The 15,340-nt window shown below is 40.8% G+C and overlaps 1 protein-coding gene across 2 annotated transcripts in view; it reads left to right on the top strand.

The window, feature by feature from the left end:
• The window catches only part of LOC117549697 (EGF-like repeat and discoidin I-like domain-containing protein 3), a 113,988-nt gene that overhangs the window by 31,521 nt on the left and 67,127 nt on the right, over positions 1-15,340 (top strand). For both annotated transcript variants that reach the window (XM_034221781.1, XM_034221780.1), the window contains exon 3: positions 12,047-12,175. In XM_034221781.1, the coding sequence (XP_034077672.1) occupies positions 12,047-12,175 (129 nt within the window). The remainder of the gene's footprint in view (positions 1-12,046; positions 12,176-15,340) is intronic.

The following is a 15,340-nucleotide window of genomic DNA, read 5'->3' as shown; positions in this document are numbered from 1 at the left end:
CAAGAGTTTTATTACAAAAGCAAGACCACAGAGGACAACATTAAACACAGCTCTGATTTATCTTCATCAGTGATATAATTAAAATGTCACTTACGTAGTACTGCAACTGAATACAGACACACTACTCTAAGTGAATCCTTAGCATCTAATTGTCGTTGTCTATAATTCTTTCATTGATATTAATCTATGCTGGTTTAATCGAGATCAAATGGGTTAAACCAAGAATGATTTGTTTAGATAAGACATAATACCCATAAAATGAAAACAGTTTGTTGTTGGAATGCTAAAAGTGTGATCTCAGACTTTAGTCAGTCAGAAAATAGTAGCGTAAACACGTGAATACACATGTGCATGCATACTTTGAATATATATCTACTACATGCTACTGTTAAACTAACACTCACAAAAACCCCTGTGCATTAAAACACATTTTGAGAATGGATTTTCACACAAACTAAAATACTAGAAACAAAATAAACACCTAATTAAAAAAAATCAACATTTCAAAGTCACCAAAGTTATAACACACAACTCCTACTGTATGTACCAGTTTGAAAGCCGCTGCGTCTGTGGGTATTGTCCACAGTGCATGACCTTTGCATGTATGATATGTGTGTAATTTGTATTTGTAAAGTGCTTTGAGCTCTGGAAAAGCACTATAATAAATATAATATATTATTATTATGAATTGTTTGGTGGCATATATGTCACACAAAAGACTAATCTAAAGCTTAATATCCCAACTCAACATGAATTGTAGTCAATAATAGTAAAGCTTAGACGTACAGTACAGTACAGTACAGTATACTGATAGTCTTAATCAAATTAGCTGATACATTTATCCTGAGCATAAACATAGTTTGAATAACTGCAATAATTCCTGTTGCCAACGTCTTTCCAAAGCCTGTTTTTGTTTTTCAACTGTACACATTTCAGATAACAGAGGGAGAATGCTCCAAACAGCATAATAAATTATATCCGATCGGAAAAATGACCCGAATTAGGTCCGACTTGTGACTACTGACCTGGAACTGGACTTGGATAGAAAATAGGCCAGGGCGATGTGGAAAGCCAAATTACTCATGACAGGTTTGAAGAATTTAGCATATCAGCTGCTGTTTCACAGCCCTCATAACTTGAGTATATTCATGCCCTTTGTCTGCAGACATATACAAGGGACCATGTTTGGCCTGTGGTCCTTTAGATTATGTGTGTCTACGGCTGATTTGAGTATTACAATTTAAAGTTTGAGGTTGAGATTCTGCTTAGTGTGCTACTGTAAACGTGACACAAGATTGAATTTCATTCTGGCCTTGGAAAATCAAATGAGAAAATGGGCATTTTATCTAAGGTCAGATTCTTTATGTACATCTAGGAAAGTATTTTCAGAACGTACAAAATGGGAAATTCTTGATAACAATAAAAATACAAAGGACTGCTTCCACATTCCCTTTCCTTTTCTGCTGCAAAAATACCACGGAGAAATAGCAACGGCTGAACAGAATGGTACAATCAATAACATAATATATATAGAGACCATAATGTCTGATCATAATTCCATTGTTGAGGTCTACTAGAATAGATTTACACTGTTCAATGTTCCAAACTCACATTGGTTTCTCATACAGCATCTCTGTATAGTATGTGTATTCACTCTGTCCTAAACGGCTTGATGGAGCTCCTGCCCCCCCCCTCCCTATGAGCCCAGTGTGCTCTGATTGGTCAGCTCGCCCACTCTGTTCTGATGAGTCCACCACCGTTACAGCGGAACATCAGTGATTATGTGTTACAATGGCGTTAGCAGCCAGAAAATGACAGCAGTAATGACAATCAGATGAGAATGCTGCGTGGGGTCATGGTGCCGTGTTGGCGGCATGTTGCGGGGCTTGCTGCTGGGAGGAGGGGGACAGTGTGAGCTGGATTATTGGGGGTCGTTTCCTGGTTGCTGCGTGGGGTCTGTGAGACAGCGAGACATCGCGAAACTCACCTGAACTCAGCCTGAGTTTCGCGGTGTATTGCTGTCTCAGGCTGAGTTCAGGCTGAGAAATCTGCGGAGCCGGCGTGTGTTTGTGAGGAGCTCCACGGCTTGGTCCATTTGGACCTAGGTATGGGCACGTCACCATACTCAAGAAGAAAAAAATGGAAAAAGAAAAATCTCCAACGAGGCGTTCTGGGGCAGCATACAGGTATTTTCTGTGTTAGAGTTGTACTCGCTACAGGGTGTACTTTGAGGGTTTGTGACTCTGCAGACCGTTTACATGCATACAAACCTTCATAACACACAAGGGGACGGGTAATAACCGGAAAAGCATGACATAGGACCTTTAATGTGTTGAAGGAAAATATTTTCTTTATTAAATCTGATCTCTTTCACACAGAAAACATTATCTGCTCATTAAAATGACACATATGTTTCCCCTCCTATTTTAAAACTGGTTACAATTATAATGGGCAACATATATGAAGAGACACCGGTAATCAAATATCCACATTGAGAATATTGTTCCTTTTGAACATCCGTCTTTTCAGATCATCGCGTGTTCTCTAAAGATGGTTTCAGCTCCAGCTCCGCATGAGCACACTGTGTCGCAAAGGTTATATGTACGATATGCAAAGCATGAATACAGCAGCGGAAAACAAGTTCCTATTTAAAGGTATAGTGGAGTAAAGTAGTGCTGGACAGAGGGGTCAACTTCGAATTCCATGTGAACACAAATTGAACATTTGCACAGACCATTACAGGAGCAGAACAAATGCCATCACAACAAACACCATAAATGCACAAGCCCTGTGGTTGCAGCGAGCCTCTGAGACCTCAAGAAGCATAATTGAAGTGAAGGTTAAGTGGATAAGTAACAGTGTCTTTACAGAATGCAGAATAGACTACCATTGAAGAGGTTGGAGCCAGTCTGATTATCTTGAATCTTATTAGGTTACAGCTAAATTATCTTACCATATACAATTTGGCATTTCTAACAAACCTTAGAATCAGGAAAAGAAAAAACCTTTGGGAGGCAGGGAGTCCGCTCTGACATTTCCATGGCATTTAGTATCTGACAAAACAACCTCCATTTCTGCCTTTTTTCTCGATCTTCCAAGAATGATGCTAATCTTCTGTGTGACCTCTCAATTTGAATATTTATTTGACATATTCAAAACCATTTTGTTTCTGCATGATGCTTACTTTTTTGAACTTTTAAGTGCAGTGGTCTGTCAAATGCTGATTGACTGAAAAAGTCAAAATGGCAAGGGCACAGGAGAATAGAAGTACTCACTAAAAGCATGAGTGTACGCACGGTTCACGCTGAGAGCACTGATGTAATATTGGTGGTGCAATGCCAACTTTCATCAGTCAAGGTGAAGGATGGGTGCAGTGACCATGAGCCCGTGAACCAGTGAAGCCATCATGGAGAAAAAGGCTGGTTTAAATTTAGATTTGACACAATTAGGCCATGTCAGACTTCTCTGGGATGTGGCTGGGTGCACATTCAGAGCTTAGGAGCTTCAATGTAAATGTAACACTCTTGAGGCAGGTAAAATGTGTGTTTAAGACCTTTATGGAAGTTTAACAAGGTGGTTGATGAGCTGGCTTGTTAACTTATTGCTGTGTAAAATGGATGAATTGGAAATGAAACGTAGAGTTGATTAGTTCATTTTCAGGATTATTCATTGGCAGTCAACTACAATTCTGAATCTCCTGGATGTAAAGGTTTTTCAATAAAAGTAGTGGATGTACCTGCAGTTTTAGTGCAGTTGTCGACACCCAAGACGGGTGCAGATGCTGGTTTGTGTTAAGCCAGAATAATGGATTAAAAGCACTACCTCCACTGCTGCTGTAAACGGTCAGCTGGCACAGCCTGACCCACTTCACTGGGATCAGCAATAATCTTTATCAAGGAGCAGTCAGTAAAGCCTCATCCGACCTCCTTATGACCCAACCAACGCGATAGAAAGACCGTGTTACTTTTCCCCTGCATTTTTATTGTTAGTGACATAGCTGTAATAGTGTATGTTGTTAACGTTTTTTTAGAGCTGTTTACTCTCAATCTCTTTAATAGAAAAACAGGGTGAACAAGAGGCTCAGCTAATTATGTCGCTCTTATGAAATCAAGTGAGTCTTAATACCTCAAGCTACTCCTCTACAATGACACATTGTAAACAAATTGTGTTGTAAACCTTATCTTTTATTAGGGGCTATGTTTTAAAGTCTAATGAAATTAGTGTTTGCTACTAAATAAGAAACACGCTATTGTTTGTAGCAGCTGTCAGCTCAAATGAAAGAGCACATATGTAGCTTTAACCCTGGATTTGTCAGTCCTTTATGATTGATCTGTGAGGAAACAAAGGATGCTTCCTTGTGTTTAACCACTGGTCAGGCTTTCACAGCTGATAGATTGGACTCTCTTTGGAGCCAGAAAATAAATGAAAGTGTTTGTGCAGCACACAACACAGGCTCGCATCAATCACTGAGCGAGGGTTGGCTTGTACAGCGGAGCAACAGCTGACATTCACACATGAAAGCTGCCAACGTTTCTTGCAGACATGCATCACACAACTCACACGCTGAGTGAAGAGAGCATCAGCTGACAGCCTGATGATATCTCTTCAGACGACACACAATGACCACCACTTGAAAAGATGCTTGCTGTTTCTTTTGAACAGTGTTGTTGTGATCTCCAGTTTTGTGTCCCCTCATCCCTGCTGCTTCCATCATGACCATCATTACTCTATGCATTCATGCTTTACCGAAAATGCTCATTTGTCGCAGTCGATTATTGTTTCATTTGCTTTGAAGCCTAAAATAACACTTATTTTCTAAAATAGAAATACATGAGTATTGTTTCACCCTTGGGTTTTAAGCCTAGTGTATTTGTATTTGTCCTCATGAATGGAAGTAAGAAGAGTGTTTGGATCACTGATGCTTTTCTGAATCTCAACCCACTAAGTGATGATGGTAGCAAAAGCAATTAAACATGGTTTTGTATATTTTGTATATATTTTTTGCTTTGCTTGTCCTTGTTTTTTTCTACCCTCCCTCATAGTGTAAAGCGTCTTTGAGTTCCAGAAAAGCGCTATATAAATATAATGTATTCTTATTATCATGGTGAATTCCTTTTAGCAAGGTCATTTTGCATTTCTAAAGTAGAACATTTGTTATTTTTTAATATGGCGTGTCATGCTGTTTGGATGTCTTATATTCTGTGTGTGCTTTTGTAACTTACATTTCAGGTGCATCATTGTTTTGCTTCTTTCTTTTTTTTTAAATGCACAGGGCGTAACAAATATGCAGTGTATCCTCCACCTTGTAGTATTCTTGATTTAAAATAGTGGTTTAGCCCTTTTTAAATCACAGCAAATCAATTATTTTGAAATATTGCTCTGTAATCTTTTGGTGCATTTCATATTTAAAGAATAACTAATTCCAGACTCAAACGTAGCTGTCTTCTAAAACACACCCTCTCTGTATCTCGCACACAGACTCTCTTTGATTCTCTCTCCCTCCGCCTCCTTTTCTCCCTTTTTCTTCTGCTCAATGCGCTCTCCATTAGGGAGGCTGTCAGTATGCATGGTGCGACTATAGATCGTCACGTCAAAACAGCCCTGAAACTTGTCACCCCCCCTCCCTCAGAGAGCAGAGCCTCTGTGAAAGCTATTATACGTTCCTCTGTTCAACTGATTATCCACCACTCTCATTATTACCACAGGTCCTGGCATTGAAATGGCACAACTTCGATAGGATTAACTCGTTTGTAATTCAAATCCAGAGGCCTACTAATTCCAGCGCGAGAACAATAATAAGCTTGCGTTATTTATTTATTGACTCAGTTCATTTTCAGCCTGTACATTTTGTGGGTTGGGGCTAGTCTTAAATGGTTGAGCCGATGATGTAGTATACAATCCAAGGCGGCACCTGTTTACTGACGCTGTCAAATGTTGTGTGCATGGCTTCTCATTTGTCAAATTGACTTAAGAGTGCATGATAGTCTTACCCTTGAGACTTCTTCTTCTTGTTTATTGTTTAAAATGAAATAAGAGCCCTGTCAGAGACCAGTTTACCTGTCAACCCTAAGGTATGACTTTAAAAGATAAGAATATCAATTGTATCAAGAGACCAAAATGTCAAATGAAGGCCCATATAATAACATTTGTTTTGCTTCTCATAGGTTATTCTGTCAAAAGACTGGCTTTAGATTGATCATGAGTTATCACATAAACCTCCAGACTTTCTTCTCACATCTGTCTTTGAATGTTCAACGTGCTCAGCCTTAGTCCAGTTTGCATTAATATCTCTACGGTAGACTTGTAAAGTTTTCCAATCCAATCTCAATCCACAAAGTTTTGACAGCAGTGGTAGAACTCTATGTTTAAAAGATGAGACAGCTATTGGCAGGCCCTTGAGTTATGAAACCAATAACCCTGCGTCAAGGCCTCGTCATTTGCATTTGGCCCCAGGCGGCAGGTTAGTCCAAGAAAGATCTTAGATGGCAGTCATAGGGCACCATGTTGTGGCCATTGCCCTAAAGTAATATATTGCTGTCTCATTTACATTTGGTTGTAATAACTCATTCAAAGCTGTGGTCTTTACCATTTGTCCCAAATAGATGACATTATGGAAACAAATAGTGTTTATTTTATGAAAATTATTTAGTTTGCTTAATCCCCAATGAATGGATTCACTTCACCGTGTTCACTACACCTAGATATTAAAGAGAAAACAATGGTCATGATGAATGGGATACTGCATACACAGCAATAATACATGTGCTCAGTTGCTATGAATATAAATTCCTTTGCAAATGAATGATATGCGCATAAGAGCCTTTTCATCACTGAGCTATACTGACCCATGCACAGCGTTCAGCATACACAACCTTTGATTTGCAGTAGTAGAACTTTACAAAATAGGTAAGTGTTTAAAGTAATGTGGACATATTTAGTTCACATTATCAGTAGCAAAGCAAAGAAAGCAACACAACCATTTGTAAATAAAAATAAAATGTGCAAAAACTGATCATTCATGCAAGTGAAAGCAATCCTTGCAGTCTTCATTTTTGAAAAGACAATTATTATTTTTAGTAGTCTGACATTGAATACTTTTGCAACTTTATGAATTTTCTTAACAAATGCCAGGATTGAATGCGACTATCTTCAGGTGATGAGCATGTATCATTGAATGACTTGTTCTGAATGTGTATACTTCTTAATCTTAAACTTAAATTATAGATGTACACAACATATTTCATATACACACAGGGGAACCTTTAGCGTAAGCATACATTTCAATTTAACCATTCAAATAGATTGTATGTCTTTTTCTTCTTGGATTTGAATGTCTTTAGACATAATGTAAAGTAAGCTAGACGGATCAACGTTGAGTGTCATAGCTCTTTTGAGAGTTATAGTACTGGGAACTATTTTGCACTTTCTGTTATTTAAAAGGCAGCACCAAAGACATCACCACACATTCATTTTCCAGCCTAGCTGTGCCTCATACCCAGCATAGCATTGGCCAATTGAATTGGGATGCACAAACCCAAACTAAGCTAGTTCGCCTGTGTAATTTAGTTATATTTGTTTCAAAGGAAAGGTATATTGATAATGTACATATACCCCACTAATTGCCTATTCTATGTTTTGACGTCATTGGTTTGTCTTGCAAGTTATCAGTTTACAGTCGAACAAAATCTGGAACCCTCCTGTTGTCTTCTTACTACTTTCATCAATCATACCTTTTTTGTTTTACATTCGATTGCATTAAGGCTTTATTATGATATCCTTCACATTAGACATTTGAACATATACAATTGCTGATCAGCACTTTCATTGAATTTTTGGTAACACCCATGGTGTTCCCGGTCAAAAATGACCGCCATAAATAAAAGGAATTAGTAACCATCCGGATCAGATAAAACACACACACACACACACACACACACACACACACACACACACACACACCAGAGTTCCCGTTAGCCGGTAATTACCGGACTATGACCGGTAAAATATGCTGAAGACCGGCAAATCTAAATCTCTTCGGTCAAAGTGTCTGGTCCAAATAATTTCCGTTTAGCGCAATACCGCATCAGTTGCGCAACTTGCGCCACTTATGTGACAGACAAAAGAGTATGTGACAGACAAGAATAGTCAATTCTAATGTCTAACACTTAATATGGAGAAAGAGATGTCCTGTATGGGTTGATTGTGCGTTGATCTGTTGGTAATGCCTCGGGGTTCCGGTGGGCATGTAAACAAAGGCATAATGCTGCGCTATACTTTGCGGCCTCACCCGGTTGCATAGCGACGCTTATTGTTTAGGTGTCTTTTAATAAGCAGGTAGTCCTGTCATTAGCTAGAACTAGCTAGATCTGATCGATATGGAGATAAACGTGAGTAAAGTCTAATCTGACGGGAGAGAGAGATCAGCTGCTGCTGACTAGTCTACACGCAGCTCTGCATAATCACATGCAGCGGTGAGCGGACAAAACACACACTTCAGGTTAGAATATCACACGTAGCTATTTTAATTACCTCTCAAACTACCTAAACTAGTTATTCTTTCACACACACATACGGGTTTTGGGCCGAGGGCGACACCGTACTTCCGGTATCAACGATTTCACGCGAGGTGCATACAGAATATCATAGTCGATTGCCTTAATCAATATAGTCAACTCTAAAATACCACATATGGCATGATAATATTATTGTGACAAGTGGGGTATTCACCTGGTGTTTCCAGAAGATAGACGTAGATGCAGCCAAAATCGACCGAAGGCCACTTTTGAGGGTCGTAATTCCATACATTGTACATCCAACAACCCACACAGCTCTAGTTTACGCTGGTAACGACCTAGAGCACACCCCTCAAGTCCAGAGATGTAATCCGAAGACATGCAGCGATTTCTTCGGTCGTTAATTCAGAAAAAAAACCTAGTGCGCTCTGCCTGGCTACATAAACTAGCTGTTTATATTAAATTTCCCAGGATTTTTGCACCTCCAGAAAAATGGCGTCTTTATAAAAAAATATATGGCGCGCGTTGCATTGTGGATAGCTGTGACGTCACTGTGTGTGAAAGAATAGATATGTTTAGTTTTACTGTCGGGTCACTCATCACTAGTGATGGGAATTCCGGCTCTTCTTGGTGAGCCGGATCATTTGGCTCGGCTCACCAAGAAGAGCCGGCTCTTTCGGCTCCCAAACGGCTCTTCAGTTTACCACATATTATACCTTTTAATTCAATCAAATGTAGCCCTGTTTTGACTAATGATTTATATGTGTACACATATATCACTTAAATTATTCAATACATCCTTTGTACTGAAGTATTCTAAAGTAAAAATTACATGTTTAATATAAATGATTTGCTGTGGCCAATTGTTTTCATTGCATTTACAGACCCGTGTAACTCTCTGATACCACCCAATGAATGCATTGACTTGCTTGTAGAACCACGCTACACAAAACAGATAGCAATACCTATAAAAACTATTTTATAAAAGGGGCTACTGTATCGACCTATACAAACTATATAAATATAGTTTTTTTTTCAAAATACCAAACAGATCCTGCATTTTAGCCATGCCTCATTTCGCTCTATTTCCTCTTTCCAGCGCTGTTTTTGCAGGGGGCTGATTCTGTGTTGCTGCAGCTGACCACGCCCCCTGCAGGAGAGGGGAGCGTGCTTTAGATCAGCTGCTGGGCTGTCAGAAGAGGGGGACAAAAAGAGATCTCCGTCCTCCGTGTTTTATTCTTATAGAAGTAAGAAGAGAAGTAATGGGGCAGAAACTCTCCTTTTTACGCAGCGGTCCAGACATAGACATCAAACGGTGACACATATTCAGTGTGCAGTTACTTTGGCATTAGGGCAGGGATATCTCGATACTTTCCAAGGTTTGACATAATGAATTGTGCTACTTTTAAAGCAAGCAACGATGTTTTCAAATCTGTAATCAAAAAGCTCCTCAAAAACACTATCGAAGCAGTTCCTGCCGTTGCTACGTTAGTTCAAACAGTAACAACGGACTACTTTTCTTAGCGGATGCATGTCAATTTAAATCAATACATAAAACTATTTTTTAAATCAATAAAATCATTTTCTAAATCCATAAAAGCATTTCAATTAATATTGGGAGTCATGTCGTTACTTTGTTGAGAATGTGGCCATGTAATAAGCGGGATAATGTGCACATTGCACAATGTGCCTTCATGCCGATCTAGATCCCTCTGCAAAAAAAACACAAAAAAAAACGGCTCGTTCGCGGGCGAGAGCCGGCTCCCGTCGTTCACTTAAAAGAGCCGGCTCTTTGAGCCGGCTCGTTCGCGACCGACACATCACTACTCATCACTGTTCCGCGATACTGACGGGCTGTCAGCGCTCCGTTTATTATTCCCGTGTTATTGTAAATTACTGTACACTTTTGAATAGTTAATCTACTATAGTTAGTTTGTTTAATATCGAATCATATCAATTCGTTTTAAAGCTCAATAAATAACAAAGAAGACTTTTGACCGACACTTTTCAAATGTTGTCCGGAAGATTTAAACTTTAACGGACATGTTGACCGGCGAAAACATATTCTAACGGGAACTCTGACACACACACACACACACACACACACACACACACACACACACACACACACACACACACACACACACACACACACACACACACACACACACACACACACACACACACACACACACACACACACACACACACACTAGATGTGTTCCCCCCCTTATGTGCCCATCCCCCCTTGTGAATCACACTCAAAACACACAAACACACACAGAACAATTTGATACATTTCCAGCTCTTATGTGCCCGTCCCCCCACATGGATCACACCTGGCACACGCAATACATGTTCAGTGTCTATTCTTTGTGTATTTACTGCAGTTTTTCATGTATACCAGTAGTCTAATACAATATTTACAGTTTGAAAGGGTGTTAAATGGACTTTGGTGAGGATTAATGGTTTTTGTGTTAATGTAATAGCAGTTTAAACAGGACCGGTCAAATTCATGACCGGCGCCCTCATACTACTCATGTAGTACTGAACACGTCACATGAACGTGCTGTGCGGCGCGGTCCCGTGGGTTGGATCCGTGTTCATAATGCCAAGGAAAATAACTCTCAGAATAACGTTATTACCACATTTTACAACTAGCCAAAGGGCTATAAATGTTCATACTGGGTAGTTCATTTAGTTTAAAAAAAAATTTCCAACGATTTACAGACGTCTCTTCCCGATGTTGGACAATGGGAAAAAGTATTTCCGTGCGCAGCGACTGATACGGAAGTGTAGTACCGCCGTGTTGTGGCACGGAATTGTGCCACAACTACCGGCGCGAGTTCCACGTGCATGCTCCACTAGCGCCCACCCCTCCCGTCAACGTTCAATACCACACCCCCACCGACAAACCGCGCGAAACAGAGGGGCTGAACACATAACCTTGCGTGGGCAGCCCTGAGTACCAAACATTATCTCCTGGTACTCATTTCAGTAACTCACTAAGAAAGTTATGTGCACCCCTGATAATAGTGCTTTACCTTGCAGATTTTTCTGAGCTCTCCACTTAGCGCTGCGAGGGTGAAGTGCTAGTGAGACGACATAGTCAGCAGCAGTCGCTGAATGTCAGCCTCCCCCGCTCTCCTGTCATCCTCAGTTTTGACTGTCGAACATTTTTACTTATACGCTGTCTCTCAAGGTCCAACTCAGTGTCTTTTATGCATTTAAATTTCAAGCACACAGGCAATATACACTTTTGATTAGTTTAGTTTGTTTTTAAACTTTGGCTGCAGGTTGTGGAGGAACTTTCTGTCACTGTTGGCATGGTAATGCTCATTTTTATTCATGCACACACTAAAAAACTGTTTGCTACACCAGCGTCAATATGTTACCTAGAACAACGTGTACTTGTATGGAGTGCAAAGTTAAAGATGGAGCTCATTATCAGTGTCTCCTGGCTTTAAAACAATTGTTTTATATTGGAAACAAATAGACTTCTAACATTGTTTTCTATCTTTTTTCCCATGCAGGCCCTTGCCATCCAAACCCGTGCCACAACAGAGGAACATGTGAGATCAGTGAGACCTACAGGGGGGACACTTTCATTGGTTATTTCTGCAAGTGTCCACCAGGCTTCAGTGGAGTGCATTGCCAACACAGTAAGTCGGATCCCTGCCTCCTCTTGCCTTAAAAAAACACAAATGCACACACTTACAGTAACTTACTTACTTATTTTCAGTAAATAAACAAAACAATAGAGTTCAGTGTTTCCCCTAGGCTTACTGCTTTGGGGGGGTGCTGCCTGAGCAGGGGGTGGGGGGGGTGGCATTGGAATATATTTGTATTTAAATCCTCTGGAGCAGAGAGAGGAGCTGTGGATTATTGTTATCAGTGTTTCTTAGGGTCAAAAACACTAAACTCACAACTTAAAATGAAAGCGTTTAAAGTTTATTTAATAAAAGAGCACATGTTCAATGTGAAAGGTGACAGTACAGTAGTTATAGATTCATTGCAATGTAGTGCTATATATATATATTTAAAAAAAGTTAATACATTTTTTATTTCTTTTATTTTTTAAACACCTTGAATTTCAGGCGGGGTGCGGGGCTCCGTTGGCGGGGTGCGGGGTGCAGCGCCCCTCCAAGACAATGGTAGAGGAAACACTGGAGTTTGTAAGGATTTGGAAATCCTATATCCTTTTAGCATTTCTATGAAGTAGGATGTGTCTGTTCGATCTGATAAAAAAATAAAACACAAATGTTGACCTTGAGCAGTGAATAAATGTCAAACAGCTGGCAGGAAGTAAATCACTGTGGAAAGGACAGTTCAGCAAAATCATAGTGGGTGTGGAAGAGAAAAGAAATGCTGAACTGGCTTTCTTTTGTTGAGCATGCTCTTAACAAAGGTTAGTGTCAAAAGGTTTTTGCTGCCTATGAGATAATATTTTACGTTAGAACAGACCCATAGTTCTCCAGCCCGGTACAATTTATGCTCTATCCTTAAACTGACTTTCTGAACTCTTAAGCCTCTAGCATTATGAAAGTAGGCACAATATTGGCTATTTCAAATGTAAGGTATAAGCCAATGTGTGTGTCACCAGCACCAGCAACTTTTAAAACATGTACATTGTGTGAATGCCCTGCAGATTTTGTTTCATGATGTAATCAGAGGTCTAATTGCTTGTTTTGATGTTGTTGAATAATAATAATAATAATAATAATAGCTTCGATTTCTATAGCGCCTTTCAGGGGACCCAAGGTCGCTTCACAAGTAATAGTGCAAAGACAAACATAACAAAACAAAAGACAGACAAACAGAACAACAGATCGATTTAGGGGCCGAAAGCCTTGGCAAACAGATGGGACTTGAGGGCCCTTTTGAAGGCTTCAAGTGTGGGGATGTTGCGTATCTCCGCAGGGAGAGCGTTCCAGAGGGTGGGGGCTGCCACACTGAAGGCTCTGTCCCCGTAGGTTCGCAGTTTGGTGCGGGGGGTGGTAAGCAGGCCAGAGTCTGAGGACCGCAGGTTCCGGGGTGGGGCATGTGGGTGAAGGATGTCCGATAGGTACTGGGGGGCAAGGGCATGGAGGGATTTGTAGGTAAGGAGGAGGATTTTGTAGGATATGCGGGACTTGACCGGCAACCAGTGTAGGTGGATGAGGGTGGGAGTGATGTGCTGCCACGGTTTTGTGTGCGTGAGTACCCTAGCAGCACAGTTTTGGACATACTGGAGCCTGTCCAGGGTTTTGTTGGGAACCCCGAACAGGACACCATTGCAGTAGTCCAAGCGGGTGGTGACAAATGCATGGACTAGGGTTTCGGCAACCGACTCCGAGAGTGACGGTCGGAGTCTGGCAATGTTCCTCAGGTGATAAAAGGCCGATTTGGTCACAGATTTGACGTGGGAATGGAAGGAAAGGGTGGAGTCGAGGATGACACCCAGGTTGCGGGCTTCAGGAGATGGGGAGATGGAGCAGCCGTCAACCTCAAGGACGAAGTCACCAACCTTCTGGAGCAGGGCCTTGGGTGCCACAACCATGAGCTCTGTTTTCATGCTGTTTAGTTTCAGATAGTTGCATGACATCCATGCTTTGATGTCATGCAGGCAGTTGATGAGTTGAAGACATCTTAGAATAAAGTAAGCAAAGTAGAGGGAAATGGGGAAACATCCCTAACAACAAAAGCCTCTATTGATTATTGTTGCAAATCTTTCTCTAGCCTTTACAACCAGGCTGTTTGATTTAATAACTCGTCACGTCAACAAAAAGGCAAGCCAAGGTGAGCTTTTAAGGTGTTTAAAAAAAGTCAAGTTTCTCTTCTTTATTCCTGATGTAATGTGTTTCACTTTTTTTTTACTGTCCTCCGCTGTTTTAAAGTAAATTACACGGCAGTGTTGAAGCTTGCTTATGTCAACACACAGCACTGCTTACAAAACATGTTAACCACGGAGTGAAACTTAGTTAATGTGTCAATTCAATTTGAAAAACGAACGACCAGATGCAACGCCAAATCGAGTCAGGGGTGTAATTTGGGGGGGGGGCACAAACGCTTTCCCCACTTCCTACCCTCTTACCTCCAGCGCATTTGCTCGTCCCCCATCTTTCAACTCAAACTTAATCGACGTCACCTCATACAGTAAGTGCTTGGGTGTGAGAGGAAGCAAGGCCACAAAATGGTGTTATTAGAAAATGCACACCACTGCTTACTTACCACTCTGGATGTTTTGGTTTAGTTTGAACCTCTTCCAGGCACTTGTTTAAGAGAGTGGACAAGAGGTTAATGTCAACAAAATAAATGTATTTGTTTTTTGTTAAAAAACCTCATAAGCAACATTTAAAAGCTGGGTTAATATTTAAACTTGGTGTTTGAAACAGCCTGACTCTGAATATATGCATAATCAATATATCCCTATACCCAATATCGCTTCTAATGTAGTTTTTCTCTGTGTGATTTAATATGAGAAGCTTAACAGTCAGTTTAACTGAAAGGTTGCATGATGACACACGCACGCACACACACACACACACACACACACACACACACACACACACACACACACACACACACACACACACACACCCTCATCCACCTACACTGGCTGCCGGTCAAGTCCCGGAGTCCCCCAGTACTTATCGGACCTCCTCCATCCCTACACCCCTTCTCGGAGTCTGCGGTCCTCAGACACAGGCCTGCTCTCCATCCCCCGCTCTCGCCTCCGAACTGTTGGTGACAGGGCGTTCAGTGTTGCGGCCCCCACCCTCTGGAATGCACTTCCTGCCGAGACCTGTAATGCTGCCTTCCTTGACATCTTCAAATCATCATTAAAA

This window comes from Gymnodraco acuticeps, unplaced genomic scaffold (assembly GCF_902827175.1).
Source record: "Gymnodraco acuticeps unplaced genomic scaffold, fGymAcu1.1, whole genome shotgun sequence".
Classification (NCBI taxonomy): domain Eukaryota; kingdom Metazoa; phylum Chordata; class Actinopteri; order Perciformes; family Bathydraconidae; genus Gymnodraco; species Gymnodraco acuticeps.
This window is presented reverse-complemented; position numbering and strand designations above follow the sequence as displayed.